At 38.3% G+C, this 22,679-nt stretch overlaps 1 protein-coding gene and 1 pseudogene across 1 annotated transcript in view; both read right to left on the bottom strand.

Annotated features, from left to right (window-relative positions):
- Window positions 1-1,057, bottom strand: part of LOC148774142 (butyrophilin subfamily 1 member A1-like) — a 181,702-nt gene extending 180,645 nt beyond the window's left edge. The window contains exon 1 of the mRNA XM_088831248.1: window positions 1,040-1,057. Within this exon, the coding sequence (XP_088687374.1) occupies window positions 1,040-1,057 (18 nt within the window). The remainder of the gene's footprint in view (window positions 1-1,039) is intronic.
- Window positions 1,058-3,711: 2,654 nt separating this feature from the next.
- LOC148774141 (butyrophilin subfamily 2 member A2-like) lies at window positions 3,712-22,073 on the bottom strand (annotated as a pseudogene).
- Window positions 22,074-22,679: the final 606 nt, after the last annotated feature.

Raw genomic sequence — 22,679 nt, 5'->3', positions numbered from 1 at the left:
AGTCAGATATCAAATAAAAGGATAATCATTTACCTAATGCTCAGATTCTTTGCTATCCAGCTTTTTACATTTTTATTAGTTCATACTTGCTTGTGCAGTGTGGAAAAGAGTGTAACTGAGTTAAATGCTTTTAGAACAAATGAACAGTTGAATTAATGGATTTCATATGCCTTTATATTATTGTTATGACTCTGTTGTAACCTATATTTTGAAGTAGGTCATATGGCATCATTCATGCATCTTCTTTTTCAAGAGCTTGCTGATTTTCCCATCTCCATTTCTCTCCATGAATTCTCTACTGAGTGTAATCAGGAGCCTGTCTCCCTGTCCTTCTCTTTATCTTCGCTCACTTCTTGGTATGTTGTTGATCTTTGAACACAGGACTTTAGAAAGTATGAGAAAGGCATACAAATGTATTTATTGCCCAGATAAGGATGATTGCAGAAATAAATCAGCCAAAACTAATACTTAGCAAAGATATCTCTCGGGGCTATATATTTGTTCACCTTTGTAATTTTGTCCATAAGGTTGGGGAGGGGTGGTATTGCTCTTACTGCTGGAAGACGAACTTAATGTAGAAACTTTTTTTGTGTTTCAGCTTTGAAAACTTGGAGAATATTCTAGGTTTTATGAAAAGGAACTAAAATATTGGTACTTTTCCAAGGCAAAGGTCATAATAAAATTAGTGCATAAGAGCAATTAGAGGAAAGATTTTAAAAGGACCAAGAAAGCAAATGTACAGATGAGAGGGACTTTCAGAAAAGAAGAGAGAGAAAAATGCAAGGACCCCACAGAATGTTGGAAGATCGTTTCTGCACAGAGATCAATAACATCATCTATGGAGGTCAGTATTAACTGGTTGGTAGTAACAGAAGCATGAATCTGGGCTAAGTTTAGCATTGTGATTATGAGATACAAACCTAATGAGACATGGTAATCTATGAGCTCCTCCCTCAGAAAAAAAGACCAAATGGTGACAAATCTAGACCATAATCAACTGAGAAACAAAAATGCAACTGGGACAGTTTCTATGATTTACCTGCACAAACACTCCCATGGTTTCTTGCACTTTCTCATCATCTCAAGCACTCAGAGATGTCCCTCTTCTCCAGAGTCTACAGTTCCCTTTGCTTTCATAATATTTCCCCTAGTTGAGTATGGTCTTGGCCTCCATAGGTATTAACTTTCCACTAGATCCATTACTTACGCAGATTATGTTCAGTTCAGTTCAGTTCAGTCACTCAGTTGTGTCCAACTCTTTGCGACCCCATGAATCACAGCACGCCAGGCCTCCCTGTCCATCACCAACTCCTGGTGTTCACCCAAACTCATGTCCATCGAGTCAGTGAAGCCATCCAGCCATCTCATTCTCTGTTGTCCCCTTCTCCTCCCGCCCCCAATCCCTCCCAGCATCAGAGTCTTTTCCAGTGAGTCAACTCTTCACATGAGGTGGCCAAAGTATTGCAGTTTCAGCTTCAGCATCAGTCCTTCCAATGAACACCAGGACTGATCTCCTTTAGAATGGACTGGTTGGATCTTCTTGAAGTCCAAGGGACTCTCAAGAGTCTTCTCCAACACCACAGTTCAAAAGCATCAATTCTTTGGCGATCAGCTTTCTTCACAGTCCAACTCTCACATCCATACATGACCACTGGAAAAAACCATAGCCTTGACTAGACGGACCTTTGCTGGCAAAGTAGTTATGTTAGTCACCTCTTAAACACAGACTGAGAGTACTTTAACCACCATTTTGGTAGGTAATTTTTCTCTCTTAAAGATCTTTTCCACCATGTATACCCTTATCAGACTTCAGTAGTAATCACTAAGCCTGTGACACTCAAATCTTGTTTGATTCCCATGAAATACTTGTTTTTTTGTATCTATGCGACTCTGTAGGCCTGTTACAGGTTCTGTCTATTCATCCCAGCACTTAACCTCTTCCCTATACCCCAATTATATTCCTCTTGAGCTCCCAACAGATATTTAATGACTTCTAGAACATCTCATTTTGGTCATTTTATTTGTTCTTTGAATTCAGCATATGCAAACATGAATTCACCATTTGCTCCTCAAATTTTGTTTTGTGCCATGTAATTTCATTCTCAAAGAATGTCAAATCAACCACTCATATTTAGGAAGTTCAATGTTTTCTGATCATTTTTCTTTAGAGAAAATACATTTTTGAAAGATACAGTATTTTCTATTTTTACTTTTCAGTATTTCAATAGAAATTTTACATTCTTATAATTTCAGGGGACTATTGCTGGGAGTACAGGTGTATTTGTTTGACATGTTAATGTTGTCTTTCCAACCTTATATTTAAGCAGAATTTAAGTGCAATTAATCAGGTTCCTATAGGTTTAAGTTCTGCTATCTTTGAAAACATGGTTCAAAACCTGGCAAACGTCTATTTGTTGAGAGTTTTTCCCTCTAGGAAAACTTTTTCTTTCAAGCACTTCAACATTGTGGGATATTTTATACTACTCTCCTCTTTTCCCCTGCTACCCCTGCCAACCTCCTGCACTCCCCCGTTCAGTTCCGTTCCATTCCGTCACTCAGTCGTGTCCGACTCTTTGCGACCCCGTGGACTGTGGCCTACCAGGCTTCTCCGTCCATGGGATTCTCCAGGCAAGAATACTGGAGTGGGTTACCGTTTCCTTCTCCAGGGGATCTTCCTGACCCAGGGCTCGAACCCGGGTCTCCCGCATTGGGGGCAGACGCTTTAACCTCTGAGCCACCAGGGAAGACCAGTACTTATTAAATGTCCCACGGGAAAAATTATCTTTCAGATTGGGAGCCTCTAATTTCTACTTCATTGTTGCAGATTCAGCTGTCCGTCAAAGGCTACACCAGTGTCCCTCTCCTCACACTAAGCCCTTTTCTGAGTTAGCAAATGACCCCCAGGAAATAAACTGCCCAGTGAATCAGCTTATTTGTTCAAGTCAGTATTTCTTCTTTAGCTTTTGGTCATTGATACCAAGCTCACTCTGCTTGCAGCATGAAAGGCCAGTAAGAGTACAGATGGGATGTTGAGGCAAATGCCATGAGTCTGTCTGAATCTTTGCGACCCCATGGACTGTAGCCCATCAGGCTCCTCTGTCCATGGGGTTTCCCAAGAAAGAATACTGGAGTTGACTGTCCTTTCCTTCTCCAGGGGATCTTCCCAACCCAGGGATCTAAGTCAAGTCTCCTGTGTCTCCCACTTTGGCAGACAGATTCTTTACCACTAAGCTACCTGGGAAGCCTCCCAGGTTGAGGCAGGGAATGTGACTTTATTAGGAAAGACAGCAGATCAACAGATGGCTTACTAGTCAGACAAAGGCCTCAAAATAACCATCTTCTCAAGTTCTGGATACTAGATTCTTTTATACAACAGAGTTGAGGGGAGGTGAGGAATGAAGTTAAAAGGCCATTAATCTTGCAGATATCTTTTAGAATGGCGGGCCTCAGGGAGAGGATGTTGTTTATTTCTTCCTTCCTGTGGCCACCCACAGGTGGACAGGATCCCAAACAAAGGCATTTTGGTTTTACATTCAAGTAGAGGGGCAGGGTTCCCCAAGGCAGGCCATTATGTATGAACAATATCTTTTTAGTGAGCAGAAGCAATGGGAAGGTTAAAGTCAAAGAAGCAGATCCAACATGGAGACAAAATTGGCTCTTCCAGTAACATTTTGACTTGTTTAAATCTATGATTTAATTTACTCATTTCATTTATTCTTGATAGGGCCCACATGGGGTCTCATTGATAAGATGGCTTGTTATGTCAACTTTCCAGTGTCCCTTTATGCCACGGATGGGACATGGACCTGGAGGGGGCCTTGGCTTTAGGCATGAGCAGACCCAGTGGCCTTCTTTGCCACATTTGAAGCAGGGTCCAGGAGGCTTCTTTTCTTTGTTGGTTGATGGAGGCTTGGAGCCATGTAGGGCAGTGGCTAAAAGGTGGTATTCAGCCTGATCTCGTTGGGCCTTCTCTAGCTTTGCTTGTTCTTCTTGGTTATCGAAAATCTTAAAGGCTAAATTTAAAAGGCCTTGTTGAAGAGTTTGAGGGTCTTCTTCTGCCTTTCTGTGTTTTCTTTTGGAAATCTGGGGACAACTGGGAGATAAAATGGATGGGTGTTAAGGACAATGGTGCCCTCTTCTGTAGTGGGGTCTAATTTTCTATATTTTTGTAGTGCTTCCGTTAACCTGAGTAGAAATTATACTGGGTTTTCATCTAGTCTTTGAGTTATCTCCTGGAGCTTATCAAAGTTGATGGCTTTATACCCTACTTTTAAAAGGCCCACAATGAGGCAAGCAACTGGTCAGAGTCCTTGCCTTGGGCCCACCAGTGTAATAAACTGCACTCCATTCTCTGCATTGTCCTTTTGAGTTTGTTTCCTGGAACACGTGGCTACAACAGTAAGACTGGGTAAGATACTTGAATTCTTTTAAATAATTATCAGGATCTGAGGAGAAGGAGCCAAGATGCTTTTCAATCTGAGATAGATGGGTGAGGGAGAATGGGACATGAACCAAAGCAATGCCTTCTGCTCCAGCTACCACCCATAAAGGGAGGAGTAGAGCAAGGGAAGGAGCAGGGTCCTGCAGTAAAATTTCCTATTTTAAAGTTGTTCGGGACAGGGTACAGGGAGGGGATCTAGGGAGGTCGGGGTAAAGGCTTGGGTTCCTCAGGGTAGAGGGTGGGTTAGAGCATATCTCAGTCACAGGCTGGGGAGGGGTGTTGGGACCTGCAGCGTTGGCGGAGGTCTGCAGTTGAGAAGGAGGGAAGGAGAAGGGGATGTAAGGTGGGGGTTGTGGAACTGGCTCTGAAGTGACTGCAAAGGGATTGGGAGAAATAGGAGGAAGGTTGTGGTCGGAAAGGTCTAAGGAAGAAGAAAAGTCTGAACAGGGATCAGGAGACATTTTATTAGGAGGATGTGACACAGAGTGGGCTAAATATTTAAGACGTAGAACAGAATTCACAGAGAGAGGGTCAAGAGAGAAAGCAAAGAAAACCTGAACACAGGGATTCTAACCACTTGCCCTTGCAGTGGCAAAAGTTATCGAGGTCCCGTAGAATATTATACTCAAGAGTTCCATTTTCTGGCCACTGGGACCTGTTATCAAGTCTTTATTGGGGCCAGACAGTGTTAGAATAGTAAATAAGTCTTTTTGGTCTTATCTCCCCCTGAGAGCCCAAAGCATTTAGGTTTTGGAGAAGGCATCCTAGACTAGGAGTAGATTTTGAGGGCTGGGAGTGAGAATTTCCCATTGCGGCCAAATAGGGAGGTTAGACAAGGACTAGAGAAAGCGAGGAGAAAGAGCAGAGAGAAAAGGCGTCCCCATTCTCAGAGAAGTAATAATAGTCTGCTTTGAAATGGGTGTCCCCTATTTCAAAGTCAGAGGGGGCACAAAGCTGAGGGCCTGAGGGCTGTGGGGATCCTCCTGCCTAGCGCTGGGACTTGGAAAGGAGGTGCGAGAGGATCCAAGGGAATGGGGTTTCACTCACCCTTGTAACCAGTGGATGCAATATGGGCCGGTGTGTGGATGTCAGTCCAGCAAGGCCAGTGGAGGGTCCCATCTGGGAGCTTGTCTCAGTTTCTTGGCAAGGTTCAAGGGAGGGGACCACGGGAGGTGGGCTCGTGAGAGGAGCCCACTCAGTTGCGGCGGATCTTCCCTCCCGGGTTCCGGCACCAGAATGTAAGGCGGGTGCAGAGAAAAAGAGAGCTAGCCGGGCAGTCAGGCAAGAAAAGGGAAATTTATTAGAGGGAAAAGAGAGGGTGACTGGCCCTTGAGGAGAACCAGCATCCTCCCTTTCTGATGGAGTCTTTCTTACACCCCACCAATGAAAAATTCTCTGAAGGGATGGCCATGTAGCTGGAGGTCTGGAATCTGGTGGTCTCGCAGCTTTGAGAAGACAGAGACCAGTGAGATAACAGGATGCCATTTGGGCAATTTGGTCAGTCTCACGGATCACTGTGATTTATTTTTTGTTTGTGAGGTCGACATAATGAGCCATCTTATCAACGAGACCCTTCTCATTTTTTTAATTAAGAGTATTATCCACCACATTCTACTCAGAAACACAAGTCACCAATTAACTACACTTTTAAGTGAAATAAATTTTAATGTGAATTTCTCTGCTCAACTTGAATTAATTTCACATGAAATAGAAGACAAACCCTACCTTTCATGATCATTCATGAAATTTGAAATAAAAAGAATTAGAGAAATTTGTTTTTAAAGTCTAAAATTTTAATATATACAATAGTAATTTAAATGCCAAAAAGAGATAATAGATTTTTTTGTTAAAAAGCAAACATGCAAAAACCTTCCCTGCTATATAACTATTTTAAAATGTAGAGAGTCAGGATTTGTGATTTTAAATATTTATAGCAGACAATCCTCCAAGTACTCAGTCATCTCTTTTAAGGATTTCTTTTTTGGCTTCTTGGGTATTTGTATTCCCTTCTACTCTCTTGAAGACAGCTTTGCTCCCCTTTGCCTGACTTTCCTTCGAGTCATCCCTATGTAGACCATTTTCAAATCTTAAAGCTCTTTGCACCTTCCTCTACACTGATTCATATAAATTCCAGAGAAGTTAAACACATAATCAGATAGGTGATCAGTTTTACCATGTAAAAGTTTGAAATATTAGCACTGAACAATATAATATATGAAAGAATATTGGAAGAAAATCTGAGAGGAAAATGAATATCAAAATATCTATCTATCTCTATCTATCTATGTGTGTATATATATAGACACACATAGATAGATAAAGATAATAGTAAGTGGATGCCAGTGGAGAGGAAGAGGAAGAGATTGAAAGCCGTAAACTACCTGATTATTGTTGTATAAGGAGGTCTAGAAAAGTCTACATCTCAATAGCTCCCTGTAAAAAACTAGCAGGATATGGTAAAAGATGCATGCTCAGTGGAGAACAGTATTTCCACTACCACCTTCCACCCCTCGAACTGCCCTCATGGGCTCATTGTGCCCCACTACATCTGGGACATGGAACCCATACATATTCAAGCTAGAAAATCAAGCTGATAGCTTCCCTCTTTAGAAAGTGAGGTACTGTTTTGGTCTTCTCCAGGTAACTGAAAGTTCCTAGGTTCTGGTTTCACATCGAGAAAGTAAAGCCACTGCCAAATAACTTGACTTTAGCTACTTCAAAAAATTTCTAATACGATTATTATGGCTTAAGAATTCTTTGAAAGAAACCAATACATCCTTCATCAGGAGAATGGATAAACAAACTGTGAAACACACTTATGATGGAATGTGAAAGTGATGGTCACTCAGGCTCCTCTGTCCAGGGAGTTCTTCAGGCAAGAATAATAGAGTGGATAGTCATTCCTTTCTCCAGGGGTTCTTTCCAAGCCAGGGATCGCACTCGAGACTCTTGCATTGCAAGCAGATTCTTTACCATCTGAGCCACGAGGAATGTTATTCATCAGTTAGAAGCAATGCACTATCAAGCCACAAAAAGGCATGGAGGTAACTCAAATGTATTTCTCTCAGAGAAAGAAGTCAGTTTGAAAAATCTACAATACTATTTGATTTCTACTATATGACATGCAGAAAAAAGCAAAACTACAGAGACAGTAAAAAGATTGGTAGTTGCCAGGGATTTAGAACGAGGGTAGTAGGAATGGACAGGTGGAGGGTGGAGCCCAGTTGATGTTGGCTCATCAATTATAATGGACGTACCACACAATGCAAACTGTTATTAGGTGGAAGAGTGTTCAGGGAATAAGGGATATAAGTAAATTTTCTGTATTTTCTGCAAAACTCTTCTGTAAACCTAAGTTTACTCTTAAAATCAAGTCTATTATAATGTTTGTAAAATGGGCTAAAAATGCCCAGAAGGCACACAAAGAGTAAATAAGCACAAGATTATTATTATTATATGGATTCAAATAATAACACAATGAAATACTATCCCATACTTATTATAATGGATAGAATTAAATATCAATAACAAATAGAAAGTGAAACAAGAAATCAAAACTAACAGTACCAGGTGCTGGTAAGGATGTGGGACAATTGGAACTCTGAATCATTTCTGGTAGGAATGCAGAATGGTACAGCCACTCTAGAAAGAGTTTGGCAGTTTCTTATAAAGTAGTAACTGCTCTAATCACATGACTCATTCATTTCATCTTTAGATATTTACCATAGAAAAGTGGAAACTGATATTCACACACAAATGTTTACATAAATGTTTATAGCATCTTAACTGTTGTGGCAGTCTGAACCATGGGTTTGCAAAGACTTTCCAGACACAGAATGTTGTAGAAAGGAGGGAGCTTATTAAGAACAAAGAGCAGAGATAATGTGGGCACTGCTAGTGTCTCAGGTTGCACTCTCAGTGGAAAGTCGACACTTTGGCATTAGGGTGATATAGGGTGGGTATATTTTTGCCTAATATGTGGTCAGGAAGCCTACTGGGGATGTTCACCTACTGGTGGCTTTTGACAACGATTATAATGGGGCTCAATCAGCTTCCAAGATGACCTTGGTGCTGGGTTCTGCTTCTGTGGCCTTGGGGCAGGACTCCACGTTAATTTACAGTCATTCCAATTGGAAACAACATAAACATACTTTAGAGACTAAATGATCAAAATGTTGTACATTAATTCACTGGAATACTACTCAGCAAATAGGAATCAAGTATTAATACCTCTAATACCATGGTTAAATATCAAAAGCCTTATTCCAAGGGAAAGGAGTCAATCTCAAAACACAAAATATAATGATTCTATTTATAATAACTTCTGGTAAAATACAAAATATTCAGAAGCACTAATCTGATCAATTGTTTCCAGGTTGGGTATTAATGAAAGGTTTGACTACACAAATCTAGCACAAAATAGTTTTTTGGAATAACGGAATTATCTTTTATCCTGAATGTTGTAGTCACTACATGAGTCTGTAAAACTGCAAAACCCACAAGATTGTTCTAAAAAATAATTCATACTCCATGTACATTAAGAAGCTATCTTCCCAAGTTATACATAGTGGCAAGAAAAGGCAGGAATGAACCAATACCTCAGAGTGACTGGGAGGGTAAAAAGTGTAAGGATGGAATATAGATGTTCACACAAAAGAAGCTGAAGAATAAGCTTGAAAACATCTGATTCCCTCTGAATGTCACTAAGTTGGACAACTGAGAACAACTCAAATATATTTTACTTGAAGGTTTTAATTTTATTTTTCTGCATTTAACTTTATAAATGTAGTACAAAACCCAAAGGTGCAAAAGAATACAAAACAAAAAGTTATTCTCCCCTTATTTTCACCTTTGACATTTTAAATTTGTAATCCTAAAGACATTGCAACACTGTATGGACAATCACATACACTAGTGCTTTGTATATATTTAGAATGATGATATGATTATATTTTATGATTTTTTCTTCATTACACATACCACAAGCAACACACAGTTTTCTACCCTGCACCACGCTTTGGGGAAGCTGTTTCTGAAGAAAATAAAAGAATAAGGAAAACCATAAAAATGGGTAAGAAAAAATAATTTGCTTCCGGTCTAGGAGAATTCCCGTCATGATGAAATGCTTCAAGCCACACTGACCTGCAGCTTATATGATGCTCCTAGAACAGGGGATTCTGGGCTGCTCCAGGCACTGGACAGATGGTCAAATGCTCTGACTCACTGGGCCAAAGCCTGAATAAAGGCTTTAAGGGCCCACCAAAGGCGCCTTGAGACAAGGTGTGAATGTGAGCTTTATCGATCATATTATAAAATGAAATACATCCCTCCTCATAGTCTAGGAAAATACACATTCTGGCCAGGTGCACCTTTACAGTGAGTTTTGTTTCTGGAGAGGTGAGTGCCCAGTACTCCTGCTTATAGAACCTGAGAGCCCAGAAACCATCCTCAGGTTTGATACAAATCCTGCCATTTCTCATTACATGAGGCCTACAAATCCCCAGGTCCCATGCACCATGGCTCCTGACCTCTACTTCCCAGTACCACCTCCCTGAGGTGATGACCCAGCACACAGGGAAGAGAACAAAATCTCTGTGGGTCCTCAGGTAGGTCTTGAGACTTCTCTGCCCAGGTTACACATCTGTTCCCTTCCGACAAGAGGAGGGAAGGATGGGCGGTGGCTGGATCCAGAGTAATATCCACTGCAAAGACAATAACCATTTTAGTATCTGAAAAAGAGGGATCAGGAAGGAGACATACTGCTATTATTAGCCTGAGCTTGTGGGACACACATATATTCCCACATAGACTCTTTCATCTGCCCTCTTCCAATAAATCCTCAGACTGATTCTGAGAGAGTAAGGAGTAGTCTCTCTTCTGCCATCAGGAAATAATTTCACTCACCAGCCTGGAAAAATTCTTTCCTCCAGTCTAAAAAGAAAATAAATAGTCATTATCAGACCTAGTACCTGAATATCCTTGTACAAGAGGTAATTTCTTCTTTCTAATGCTTCTTTTGCTAAGGATCCAAAAGTATTCTATAACTTAAGCTTGAACTAAAGATTTCACTGCTTTTCTTACTAAATATTCTTATAAGAATGAATTCCTCTAAATTATTCTTTATATAGTGCAAACTATAGGCATTCCCAACAAACAGTTACGCTCTTCTTAAACAAATAGCTAAATTATATGCTTGCCTTTCACCACCTTCACAGAATTTAGTTGAGACTACATGAAGACTCTTGAGAGTCCCTTATACTGCAAGGAGATCCAACCAGTCCATTCTAGAGGAGATCAATCCTGGATGTTCATTGGAGGGACTGATGCTAAAGCTGAAACTGCAATACTTTGGCCACCTCATGCGACGAGTTGACTCACTGGAAAAGACTCTGATGCTGGGAAAGGTTGGGGGCGGGAGGAGAAGGGGACGACGGAGAATGAGATGGCTGGATGGCATCACCGACTCTGTGGACATGAGTTTGAGTGACCTCCGGGAGTTGGTGATGGACAGGGAGGCCTGGCGTGCTGTGATTCATGGGGTCGCGGAGAGTCGGACACGACTGAGCGACTGAACTGAACTGAACTGAACTGAACATGACTAAATTGTAGGCAATAAAATGTGCTCAGCACGGGACCATATTGTTTCTAGATTTGACAATAAAATGGGATTTTTGTTTTTCATTTTCATTCTTACTGTACACTTTCCCACCCAATCCCAGAACTGTCAGTTCAGTTCAGTTCAGTTCAGTCGTTCAGTCGTGTCCGACTCTCCGCGACCCCATGAATTACAGCACGCTAGGCCTCCCTGTCCATCACCAACTCCCGGAGTACACTCAAACTCATGTCCACAGAGTCGGTGATGCCATCCAGCCATCTCATTCTCCGTCGTCCCCTTCTCCTCCCACCCCCAACCTTTCCCAGCATCAGAGTCTTTTCCAGTGAGTCAACTCGTCGCATAAGGTGGCCAAAGTATTGCAGTTTCAGCTTTAGCATCAGTCCCTCCAATGAACATCCAGGATTGATCTCCTTTAGAATGGACTGGTTGGATCTCCTTGCAGTATAAGGGACTCTCAAGAGTCTTCTCCAACAGTTCAGTTCAGTTCAGTCGCTCAGTCCCAGAACTGTAAGGCCCTAAAAATGGAGAAAACTGGAAAAAAAACCTAGTCCTCAGAGTTACTGTTTTTAAGAGAGTTGCTCTGGAGAACCACTGACCAAGATGATATAATTTATTTGAGTGTGGTTAAACTGTGGAGATAATAGGAATTGCTTTTTAAAAATATCCAAGTTAATTACACTGCTTGTTGCAGAAAGTGCTATTGTAAAGTGAAAGCAAAATACTGCAAGCAACACTTAAAAAATGTGTGGTCTTGGTTTAATGCTTAGGTAATAGGAGTGACAAAAACAGGTGAAACTGACTGCATATAGAGACATCCATGATATGTGTGTGTGTTAAGTTGCTTCAGTCATGTCCAGCTCTTTGCAACTCTATGGACTATAGCCCACCAGACTCCTTTGTTCATGGGATTCGCCAAGCAAGAACACTGGGGTGGGTTTCCATGCCCTCCTCCAGGAGATCTTCCCAACCCAGGGATTGAACCCGTGTTTCTTATGTCTCCTGACAAGTGGGTCCTTTACCACTAGTGCCACTTGGGAAGCCCAAGATATCCACGATAAGAGGAGACAAAACAGTTGCTAAGACAGTTTCCTAAGATTATTTAGGAAACATGCCTTATGCACTACACAGGACTAAAGGAGCTAATTTGAAGAGGGTATTCACTGGGTCTGTTATTGACATCTGATAAAAAAATTATTCATTTAAAAATAATTATTCACCTTTTTTCACTCATAAATCAAAATAAATAAAAAGCTTCCAAAATGGGTAAATTTTAAAGTTAAAAGGTGACTTTCTAGCCAAGAGTGAACAAACTATGTATGGCCTGGGAGTCAAATCTGGCCCACCCCATGTTTGTTTAAATACAGTTTTATTGTAACACAACTGTGTGTATACATGTGTGTGTTCAGTTGCTCAGTTGTGTTCAACTCTTTGCGATCCCATGGACCACAGTCCACCAGGCTCCTTTGGTCATGGGATTCTCGATGCAAGAATACTGGACTGGGTCGCCATTTCCTTCTCAACACAGCTATGCTAATTATGTATTGTCTGTGCCTGCTTTTGTGCTCAAAGGTCATAGTTGAGTAATTGTGACAGAGACCATGTAACCCACAAACCTTAAAATATTTACAACTTGGCCTTTACAGAACAAGTATGACCATCACTTTTGTAAGCCACCTAAAATAAGAGATGAAATTAAAAGTGCACTCAGCACAAGGGAACAGTGCAGTTTATTTATGCAATAGAGTGTTTTAGGAAAATTAAGAGTGAGCAGAAATCAAGATGATGGCCTGTTTACAACTTTACCAGGGAGCTTCAAGTGAGCAACCATAAAGGGGACCTTAGAAAAAAACTGAGATTGGCAAATAAGTCTATAGTTGTATTTTCCATACAATGATTGACACATGAAACTAATGGGAAGAAAATGTATGAGAAACCTACTTAATTAGGAGAAAAATGTTGTTGAAATCAACATGAAGAATATTTCTGGAAGGGCTGAGTAAATAACTAAGCAAATCATCTTCCCCAAGGCAACAATTGAGACTGGAGAAATTGTGAAAAATGATCACTTTATATTGAGAAGCAGTCATTCATGAAAAAATATTTAAAATTGCTAATTGAAGAATGACCATAAAAGAATGATTTCTTTTAAAATAAAATTAAATTAGTAATAAAAAACAGAAGCAAAATTTAGATATATAGAACATTTGGGTATTAATCAATATATTTATAAATAATCTGTGAATCAAAAAGAAAAATTTGAAAATACTTGGAATTGAATAAAAACAAAATCGCTACCTACCAAACTATTGAATGCAGCTAAAAGTATTGTCTAGAGGGAAACATAGAGCTTTACATGTTTGAAGCAGAAAAATTATTATTTTAAGCCAGTAACCTAAGCTTCTCCCCAAATAGACTAAAAGGAGAAGAATAAACTAAAATAGAGCAACAGAACAGAATTTTGAGTCTAGAAGTCAAGTGATGTTTTTTCAAAAGTTACCAATGCAACTCAACAAGGAAAAGTATACTCTTTTCAAGAGTTGGTGCTAGCACAGTTGGAGATCCACATACAAAACAAATATGTTTAGATCTTTCTCTCTACCCACACAAAACAACTAACTCAAAATGTGTTATAGACCTAATGGTAATAGCTAAAAATATAAAATTTTCAGTAGGAAAAAATAGAGAAAAAATTGACTAATCTTGTTATACAAGGATTACTGAAGATGTAATACAGTAAGAAGAATAAAAATCACAAAAGAGAAAATTACATTTTGCTTTCATTTCTTAGTTTCTGCTTTAATCAACTTGTGAGAAAAAGATGAAAAGAGAAAATAATTTAAGACAGTTTTCTTGCTATGTTTGCTAAGGACAAGAAGTTGTGTTCTGCACTTTTTTCTGTTAGTAGTACAATATTGCATAGACTTTAGGAGCTTAATCCTGTATCTTAGAATCATCTTCTTCAGGGCCATGTACTTACCAGGGTACAATGATGTCGTCTGCCAGCCTGAAAGTGAGCAAAACGAGATAATATTATACCCCTTTCCTGGCCCTTCTCATAGCTTTTCTTCTGTTATCACTGGCATTCTCTGAGTATTCAGAGACTTATTTACCTCTCCATCCCTTCCCTTCCTCGCAATACTGTGACCATGCCTTTACCTTTAGAATGATTGGGTCTGTGTGTGCGAGTGGAAAGAATATATGAAGTTAGAAGGAAAATCAAGCTAGAAGCAAGAGAAGGAAGAAAAGAAAAAATGAAGAGAAAATAAAGAAGTGATGGAAAGAAAGGTAGATGGTTTAGGAAATGAACATGGAGAGAAAGAATAATAGACAAACTGGAAGGAATGAGGGGAGGAGGAAGGAAGGGGGAGACAGGAAGAACAGAGGTGGAAGGGTAAAGAACTGAAAAGAGTGAGACATGAAACAGTAAAGAAAGGAGAAGTAAGGGGATGGAGGGAGAGAGAGGAAGGAAAGCTTGAGAAACACCCATCAAAATTACATATATATTTTCATCTCAAGGAAAAAATATCATCAATGAAGAAAGAAGATGAGTTAATTCATTTTTGTGGATTCTCTTCCATTCATGCTTCTACGGTGAGCAAATACAAGGCTATATTATGCCTGACTCTTTGGGGAAGGAGGTTCAGAGAAGGGTTAGGCATTTTATTATCTGTGGAATTCGATCCAGTGAGCGAGCTTCTGAGTTACTTACCTTTCTTAAATTGAGCTTTCCTCTCATCTGAAAGGATATGTACATGTAAGACAGGGACTCTCAAAGAGGTGAAGACAAAGAAAAAAAGATATGCTTTTTACTGAGGGGTTTATCTTAATTATTACTATTATTAGTCAAGCCATCGCTCTCTTCTGAAATTGTTTTTTGTGAATAAAACGTTGAATCACATGATTTTAAGTTAAATTATTATACAGATAAATTATTCCTAGCATGATAGCTGCACTATGTAGAGGCAGTTTAGTTCAGTTCAGTTCAGTTCAGTTCAGTTCAGTCGCTCAGTCATGTCCGACTCTCCGCGATCCCATGAATCACAGCACGCCAGGCCTCCCTGTCCATCACCAACTCCCGGAGTACACTCAAACTCATGTCCACAGAGTCGGTGATGCCATCCAGCCATCTCATTCTCTGTCGTCCCCATCTCCTCCCGCCCCCAACCTTTCCCAGCATCAGAGTCTTTTCCAGTGAGTCAACTCGTCGCATGAGGTGGCCAAAGTATTGCAGCTTCAGCTTTAGCATCAGTCCCTCCAATGAACATCCAGGATTGATCTCCTCTAGAATGGACTGGTTGGATCTCCTTACAGTATAAGGGACTCTCAAGAGTCTTCTCCAACACCACAGTTCAAAAGCATCTATTCTTCGGCGATCAGCTTTCTTCACAGTCCAACTCTCACATCCATACATGACCACGGGAAAAACCATTGCCTTGACTAGACGGACCTTGGTTGGCAAAGTAATGTCTCTGCTTTTTAAAATACTATCAAGGTTGGTCATAACTTTCCTTCCAAGGAGCAAGCGTCTTTTAATTTCATGGCTGCAATCAGCATCTGCAGTGATTTTGGAGCCCAAAAAAATAAAGTCTGACACTGTTTCCACTGTTTTCCCATCTATTTCCCATGAAGTGATGGGACCAGATGCAATGATCTTTGTTTTCTGAATGTTGAGCTTCAACATGATGTAGAGGCAGTAGGGGAATGCAAAAGTTACACAAAATAAGGAGTTAAGGGGAAAGAATAAAGGAAAGCAAGGGGTTACCGGCAGACGACAATCTTGCAAATATTTGACTACTAGAATACAATTATCAATTTCATTTTGCAATTTTCCTGAAAAACAAGCGTGAAAACCCCATTTTAATGTTACAGATAAACAAACACCTAAATTTGCTTGGAAGGATGACATACGATGACTTAAATTCACTCATTAAGGTTTTAAAAAACCCTCAGTTTTCTCCAACACTTGTTTCAAAAAAGAAAGAAAATAAGAAAACATATTACATGTTAATATAGATAAATAAGTTTACAGTTAAAATTTGAGAGGGAAATTATCCAATTCCTCCATGAAGTATTCTTTTAGTCATGATAATCATCACATGCAATGTTGTCATGCTATAAATCATCTGTGCAATGGAAACTAGAATTTATTCAATGTTTCCAATGACAAATATTTGCTAAGTGCTTTATGTAATTAATTAATACTAGAAAAATAATTGTGAAATAGTGCTCCTATGTTCACAAAAGAAAAATCTGAGAATCAAAGGAGTCAGTAGCATAAAGAAATTTCTATTAGTTAATGGACAGATCAATAATTTGAACTCAGCTCTGTTTAAATGCGAAATGAAGACACTGTATCCCTATGGCTCCCTATCCCTATCCCTTTTGTATCTCTATAAACCTCCACTCCTGGTCCAGCCTGCTGAGTCTTCAATCACAAGATAGAGAACAGTGGCACTCTCTACAAGGAACAATTTATTGTACTTTTTCAACAGGGTCATGCATGGAAGAGGTTTTGAAGTTTTCTTAGAATCAGATCAAGGGCATACTAAGCACCGAGAGAGCTCTTTCAAATATATTCTCATTAGAATTTCTTTCATTTCAGAGTCATGAGAAGGAGTTACTGTTAGCATCATGGGGACACTCAAAATAAAGCAATACCTCAGATAAAGAGAAGAGTGAATGGGGAAAGTGAGTTCGCTGATAAAAGCAGAACAAAGAGAAACAGGTAATAGAAGTTTGTAATACAGTAAGAATGAATAAAATTCACAAAAGAAAATTATACCTAGGAAGTAGGAGGATTGAAAAAGAGAAGATGCAAGAAAAATCACTAAAGAAAGATATCTTATAGATTTTCATTAAAGTTTACCATTTTCTCTCCTGACTTGATCTGAAAAAATAAAAAGAGTAATACATAAACCACCACAATGTAGTAAAGGAATTAGCATCCAATTAAAATAAGTTAATTAATTTAAAAAGAATTCTTATGAAAGAGCTAATAGGAACATAATATTTTGTAAAGAGTCATTGAAGTTTACCATTTTCTTTCCTAAGTTGATCTGAAAAAAATAAAAATAATTATATAAGAATTCTTAAGAAACAGCTAATAGGAGGACTATATTTTGTAAAGAGTCATTGAAGTTTACCGTTTTCTTTCCTAAGTTGATCTGAAAAAAATAAAAATAATTAAAGAAACAGCTAATAGGAAGATTATATTTTGTCAAGAGTCATTAAAGTTTACCATTTTCTTTCCTAGGTTGACCTGAAAAAAACAAAAAGAGTAACATAAGAATTCTTATGAAACATTTAACAGAATGATCATGTTTTGTAAATAATCATTAAAGTTTACCATGTTCTTTCCTAAGGTGATCTGAAAAGTAAGAAGTAATATAAAAATCACTAAGAAATGGAAACAGACACAAAAACCTTCCAAAATCTCCTCACCTGTTTTATATATAATAGATTACCCACTTTAGAGTGAAGAAACTTATATATTTATTTTCTAGGTATTGTTCTATAAAATATACAGGGGTCACATTGCTCTTTACCAAATGAAGTAGAAAAAGAAATTTTAATTTATCATGACTGAACTTAAAATCCCACAAAATGATTTCCCAAAGTCCTTTTAATGATATGGTAACATTGCTGTTATCATCACCGTCATCATCACCATTGTGACAATTGACTTTTACTGAAGTACTTTCCCCATACTAGACTCTATGATACTTGTTTTAGAGGTAGCATTGCATTTGGTCATCAGAAGTGCTCCAGATAAGTAATTACACCTATCCAGAAGAGTAGAGTGAAGTTAGAGCAAAGATACATTACTTGCTCAATTCCCCACAGTTGCTTATTTCAGAGTCAGAACTTTATCCAACATTTGTCTGACATCATAAATAACTATTTAACCCAGTACAAGTATATGTTATGTTTTTTGTATTATCTTTGGCCATTTCAGCATCATTTTTAAAAGTAGTCTTTCACCTTGTTGAACAATATGTCAAATGATGGATGAGGTTTAGTAATGAATTCATTTTTAAAAATAATGTCATTTAAAAGCAAACTGGACATCCTCTGTCCCTGAAAATAGCTTTTTAAAAGGTGAAATTCTCCTTAGGATTATAAGAGGTAGAGCCAGCCATTATTTTGAAAACCACCTAAGTAACAGTTAAGAAAATTTTTTCTTTAGAACAATTCACTTTTTACAAAAGTGAAGTATTAGTTGTCTTTTGTTACTTTGATGACCAAGTTCTTAGATTATTAAAACTATATGGCAGTAAAATTCACTGGAAAAAAATCATACATTTTGTTTCCATATACACCCTATTTTCAACTCCACAATGCACTTTAGTTTTTCGTTACCTTTGACATTGATATGTCAAGAAATTGTTAAAGGTTTTTAATGGGAGTTGGACTTCCTTTTCTGTTTTATGATCCTATTTACTATGTACAAGTAATATCCATTTTCTATTTTTTATATAATTTAACATTGCTTTATCTGCATATTTCTATAAAATTTAACACTGTTTTGGGCCCTCTCTATTTGTTATTGTTTGTTTTGATTTTCATTGTAAGATGAGTGAGTGAAAGTCATTCAGTCGTGTCCAACTCTTTGCAGCCCCATGGTCTATACAGTCCATGGAATTCTCCAGGCCAGAATACTGGAGTTGGTAGCCTTTCCCTTCTCCAGGGGATCTTCCCAATCCAGGAATTAGAACCCAGGTCTCCCACAGTGCAGGCAGATTCTTTACCAGCTGAGCCACAAGAGAAGCCCAGAAATCCTGGAGTGGGTAACCTATTCCTTCTCCAGGGGATCTTCCCCACCCAGGAATCAAACCAGGGTGTCCTGCATTGCAGACGAATTCTTTACCAACTGAGCTATCAGGGAAGCCCCTCATTGTAATATAATTCTCCCATTAACAGGTCTCTCTGGTAAAAAGATATAAGCATATAATTGCTAGCTATTTTTAACCAACCTACTCCAATGATTCATAATTTAACCTAATATGTGTCAAAACAGAAAAAATGGGATGTGCACTTGCCTGTGTATTTTATTATTCGACAATGAGACTTTCAGTAAAAGAATAAAGCCTTAGATAAAGTAGCACCCTCAAATACTATGCAGTACTATGTAATATTGTGTGATACATAGCAAGACTATGTAAAGAGTTTGTCAGACACTCAAAAAGTTAAACTTTTTGTACTTCATATTTTTTCCTATTTCAACCACATTAGTGAAAATCAAATTAGTCATTTAACATAATCAAAAACCTCCAATTATTAATTCATACATATAGACCTCTTTTATTTACTGTATTATGTTTCACTACATTCATATTATGTACTCCAAATGAAACAAACCTAAATGCCAAGTGCTTAAAACTATTAAAAAAAGAGAACATAAAGTTACATTTTCATAGCCTTGGGTTTGAGAATGGATTCTTAGAAATGATACTAATGCACAAGCAACAAAAGAAAGAACAACAGGTAAATTGGAGTTGATTTTAAAAAATCTGAAAACTTCTGTTCATCAAAAGATTAAATAGTGAAGAGACAAGGTACAGAATGGGAGAAAATATCTGCAAATTACATACTTTAAGGGCCTAGGATCAAATATATATAAAGATAATAAAGTTCTGACTCCTCAGTGATGGAAAAAAAAAGAATCCAGTTTTAAAATGAGCAAAGGTCTTTAAAAAAAAATGAGCAAATGTCTTGAATAGACACTTCTCCAAGGAAGATGTACAATTGACTAACTAGCATATGAAAAGATACTCAATTTCTTTTGTCCACTGGGAGATGCAAATGAAAACCCTAATAAGATACCACTTTGCAGGCACTTCTATGACTATAATTTTCAAAAATAAAAAGTAGCAAGTGTTATTGAGATAGAAGAGACTCTGGAACTCTAATATATCGCTGATTGTAATGTAGAATGGTGCCATCTTTATAGGAAATAGTTTGGCAGATTCTCAATAAACTAAACAAAGTATACCATATGACCCAGCAATTGCTAAGTATACACCCCTACAACTGAAACAGGCATTGAAAGAAAAACATAGCAATCGAAAGCAATACCATTCACAATAATCAAAAAAGCATAAAAAGTCCAAATGTCCATCAACAATTTATGGATAAACAGAATGTGGTATACCTAGACAATGAACTTGGCCTTAAAAAGGAATGAAGTACTGATACATGCTACAACATAAATGAGCCTCAAAAACTTCATGGAAGTGAACAAAGGCAGACACACAAAAAATGTGGCATATAGTATAATTCCACACATATGGGATCAGAGACAGAAAGCAGACCAGTGGCTGCCAGAGACTAAGAAGTGGGGGAATGAGAAGTGACTTCTTAATGAGTGTGAAGTTTACTTTTAGGGTGATAAAATTATTTTGGAACTAGATGGAAGTGATAGCTACTCAATATCATGAATGTATCAAATGCCACTGAATTGCACACTTCAATGGTTAACGTTACATGAATTTTACCTCAATAGAAGTAAAAAATAAATCAATAGAAGCAATCCAAAAATAAAATAACAGAAGGTCAAATCAACTGATTTACTCACCGACAAAGCCCTTGGTTCTAACAGTGCAAAAATACTCATACATAGAGTTGCTTTCATAGAGTCAAGGGCTGACATTGCTCTAGTTCTGCAATGTATATTTGTCTGAAGAAAAAAGGCCGACCTTGTTCTGACTTCTTTTCTTCCTTCATTGTCTCTGAAAACACATTAGACAAAATTTGAATATGGAAAAACAAATAGGTACAAATTTACTACAGATTAAGTTGAAGCAAATTGCAAACAGGACAGAGTTTCAAATAGGTTGGTATTCCAGGGGAAAACTTTTATTTTGTGTAATATCAAATTACTGGAAACCTTTCCTTGTTATTATCTAAAACTATGATGTTTGCTACAATATCTTTTAAGTGGACCAAAACTTGAAACTCACTGTTTTCTTTTATTTTCTCTGTAAAACAAGTAAGATAAGTATTGATATTAAAAAGTTGAGGTAACTAACAAGTTAAAAAATGCACAAATAAAATTACAGAGAAACAAATATTAATTATTTTCTGGACAAAATTCTATTTTGCATAATGCCAATGTACCAAGAGCATAGCTTTTATATAAATCAGGTCTGATTTTTCTTCAATTATATATTTTTCATTTGGGAGGAGAGAAATTGTCCTTTTACTTCCATTTTCTTAATAAAGGATTCAGTTCAGTTCAGTTCAGTTCAGTCACTCAGTCCTGTCCAACTCTCCGCAACCCCATGAATCACAGCACGCCAGGCCTCCCTGTCCATCACCAACTCCCGGAGTTCACTCAAACTCATGTCCACAGAGTCGGTGATGCCATCCAGCCATCTCATTCTCCGTCGTCCCCTTCTCCTCCCGCCCCCAACCTTTCTCAGCATCAGAGTCTTTTCCAGTGAGTCAACTCGTCACATGAGGTGGCCAAAGTATTGCAGATTCAGCTTTAGCATCAGTCCTTCCAATGAACACCCAGGATTGATCTCCTTTAGAATGGATTGGTTGTATCTCCTTGCAGTCCAAGGGACTCTCAAGAATCTTCTCCAACACCACAGTGCAAAAGCATCAATTCTTCGGCCATCAGCTTTCTTCACAGTCCAACTCTCACAGCCATACATGACCACGGGAAAAACCATAGCCTTGACTAGACGGACCTTGGTTGGCAAAGTAATGTCTCTGCTTTTTAATATACTGTCAAGGTTGGTCATAACTTTCCTTCCAAGGAGTAAGCGTCTTTTAATTTCATGGCTGCAATCAGCATCTGCAGTGATTTTGGAGCCCCCAAAAATAAAGTCTGACACTGTTTCCACTGTTTTTCCATCTATTTCCCATGAAGTGATGGGACCAGATGCCATAAGCTCATTTGTTTCCAATACATTGATACAACTTACAAATGAATTAAGAATTAGAATCAATTAGGTTGTTAATCAAATCTTTGTATATGGATGAAGATAACATACCTTTTTCTTTCTTCATGTTTTCTTAAAAAAAAGGGAAATTTTTAATTTTCAGAATAAAAACTGATAAAGACAAACTCTTCACCTTATTTCTACCCACCATATCCTTCCCTTCCTCTTTATTAATCCCTCTGGGGTTATTTCCTTTAAGCTTGCAGAATGTCCTTTAGAGTTTCTCATTAAACAAACATTCTGATAGATTCCTTGCTTTCCTTTCTTCCATATGTGATTGTCCTTATTTTGTATTTTTCAATGAAGACTATTTTCACTGAGTATATACACTACTGCGTTGACAGTTTTCTCATTCAACAATTTAAATCTGTTGTTACACTGCATTCTTTCTCCTGTGATTTCTGATGTGAAACCATCTGATCTTAAATAATTTCTTCTCTATTGTTTTCCTTTAGAAACTTTTGGGAGTTATTTCTTTGTCTTTGGTTTTCAAGAATTATGATTGTGATGTATCTGCATGTGTACATGCTTAGTTGCTCAGTCGTGCTACCCCACGGACTGTAGACCGCGAGGCTCCTCTGTCCATGAAATTTTCCAGGCAAGAATACTGAAGTGGGTTGTTGTTTCCTTCTCCAGAAGCTCTTTCCAACCCAGGCATCAAACCTGTATCCCT

This window comes from Moschus berezovskii, chromosome 23, assembly GCF_049115385.1.
Source record: "Moschus berezovskii isolate FMDL1 chromosome 23, NW_MosBer_1.0, whole genome shotgun sequence".
Classification (NCBI taxonomy): Eukaryota; Metazoa; Chordata; class Mammalia; order Artiodactyla; family Moschidae; genus Moschus; species Moschus berezovskii.
This window is presented reverse-complemented; position numbering and strand designations above follow the sequence as displayed.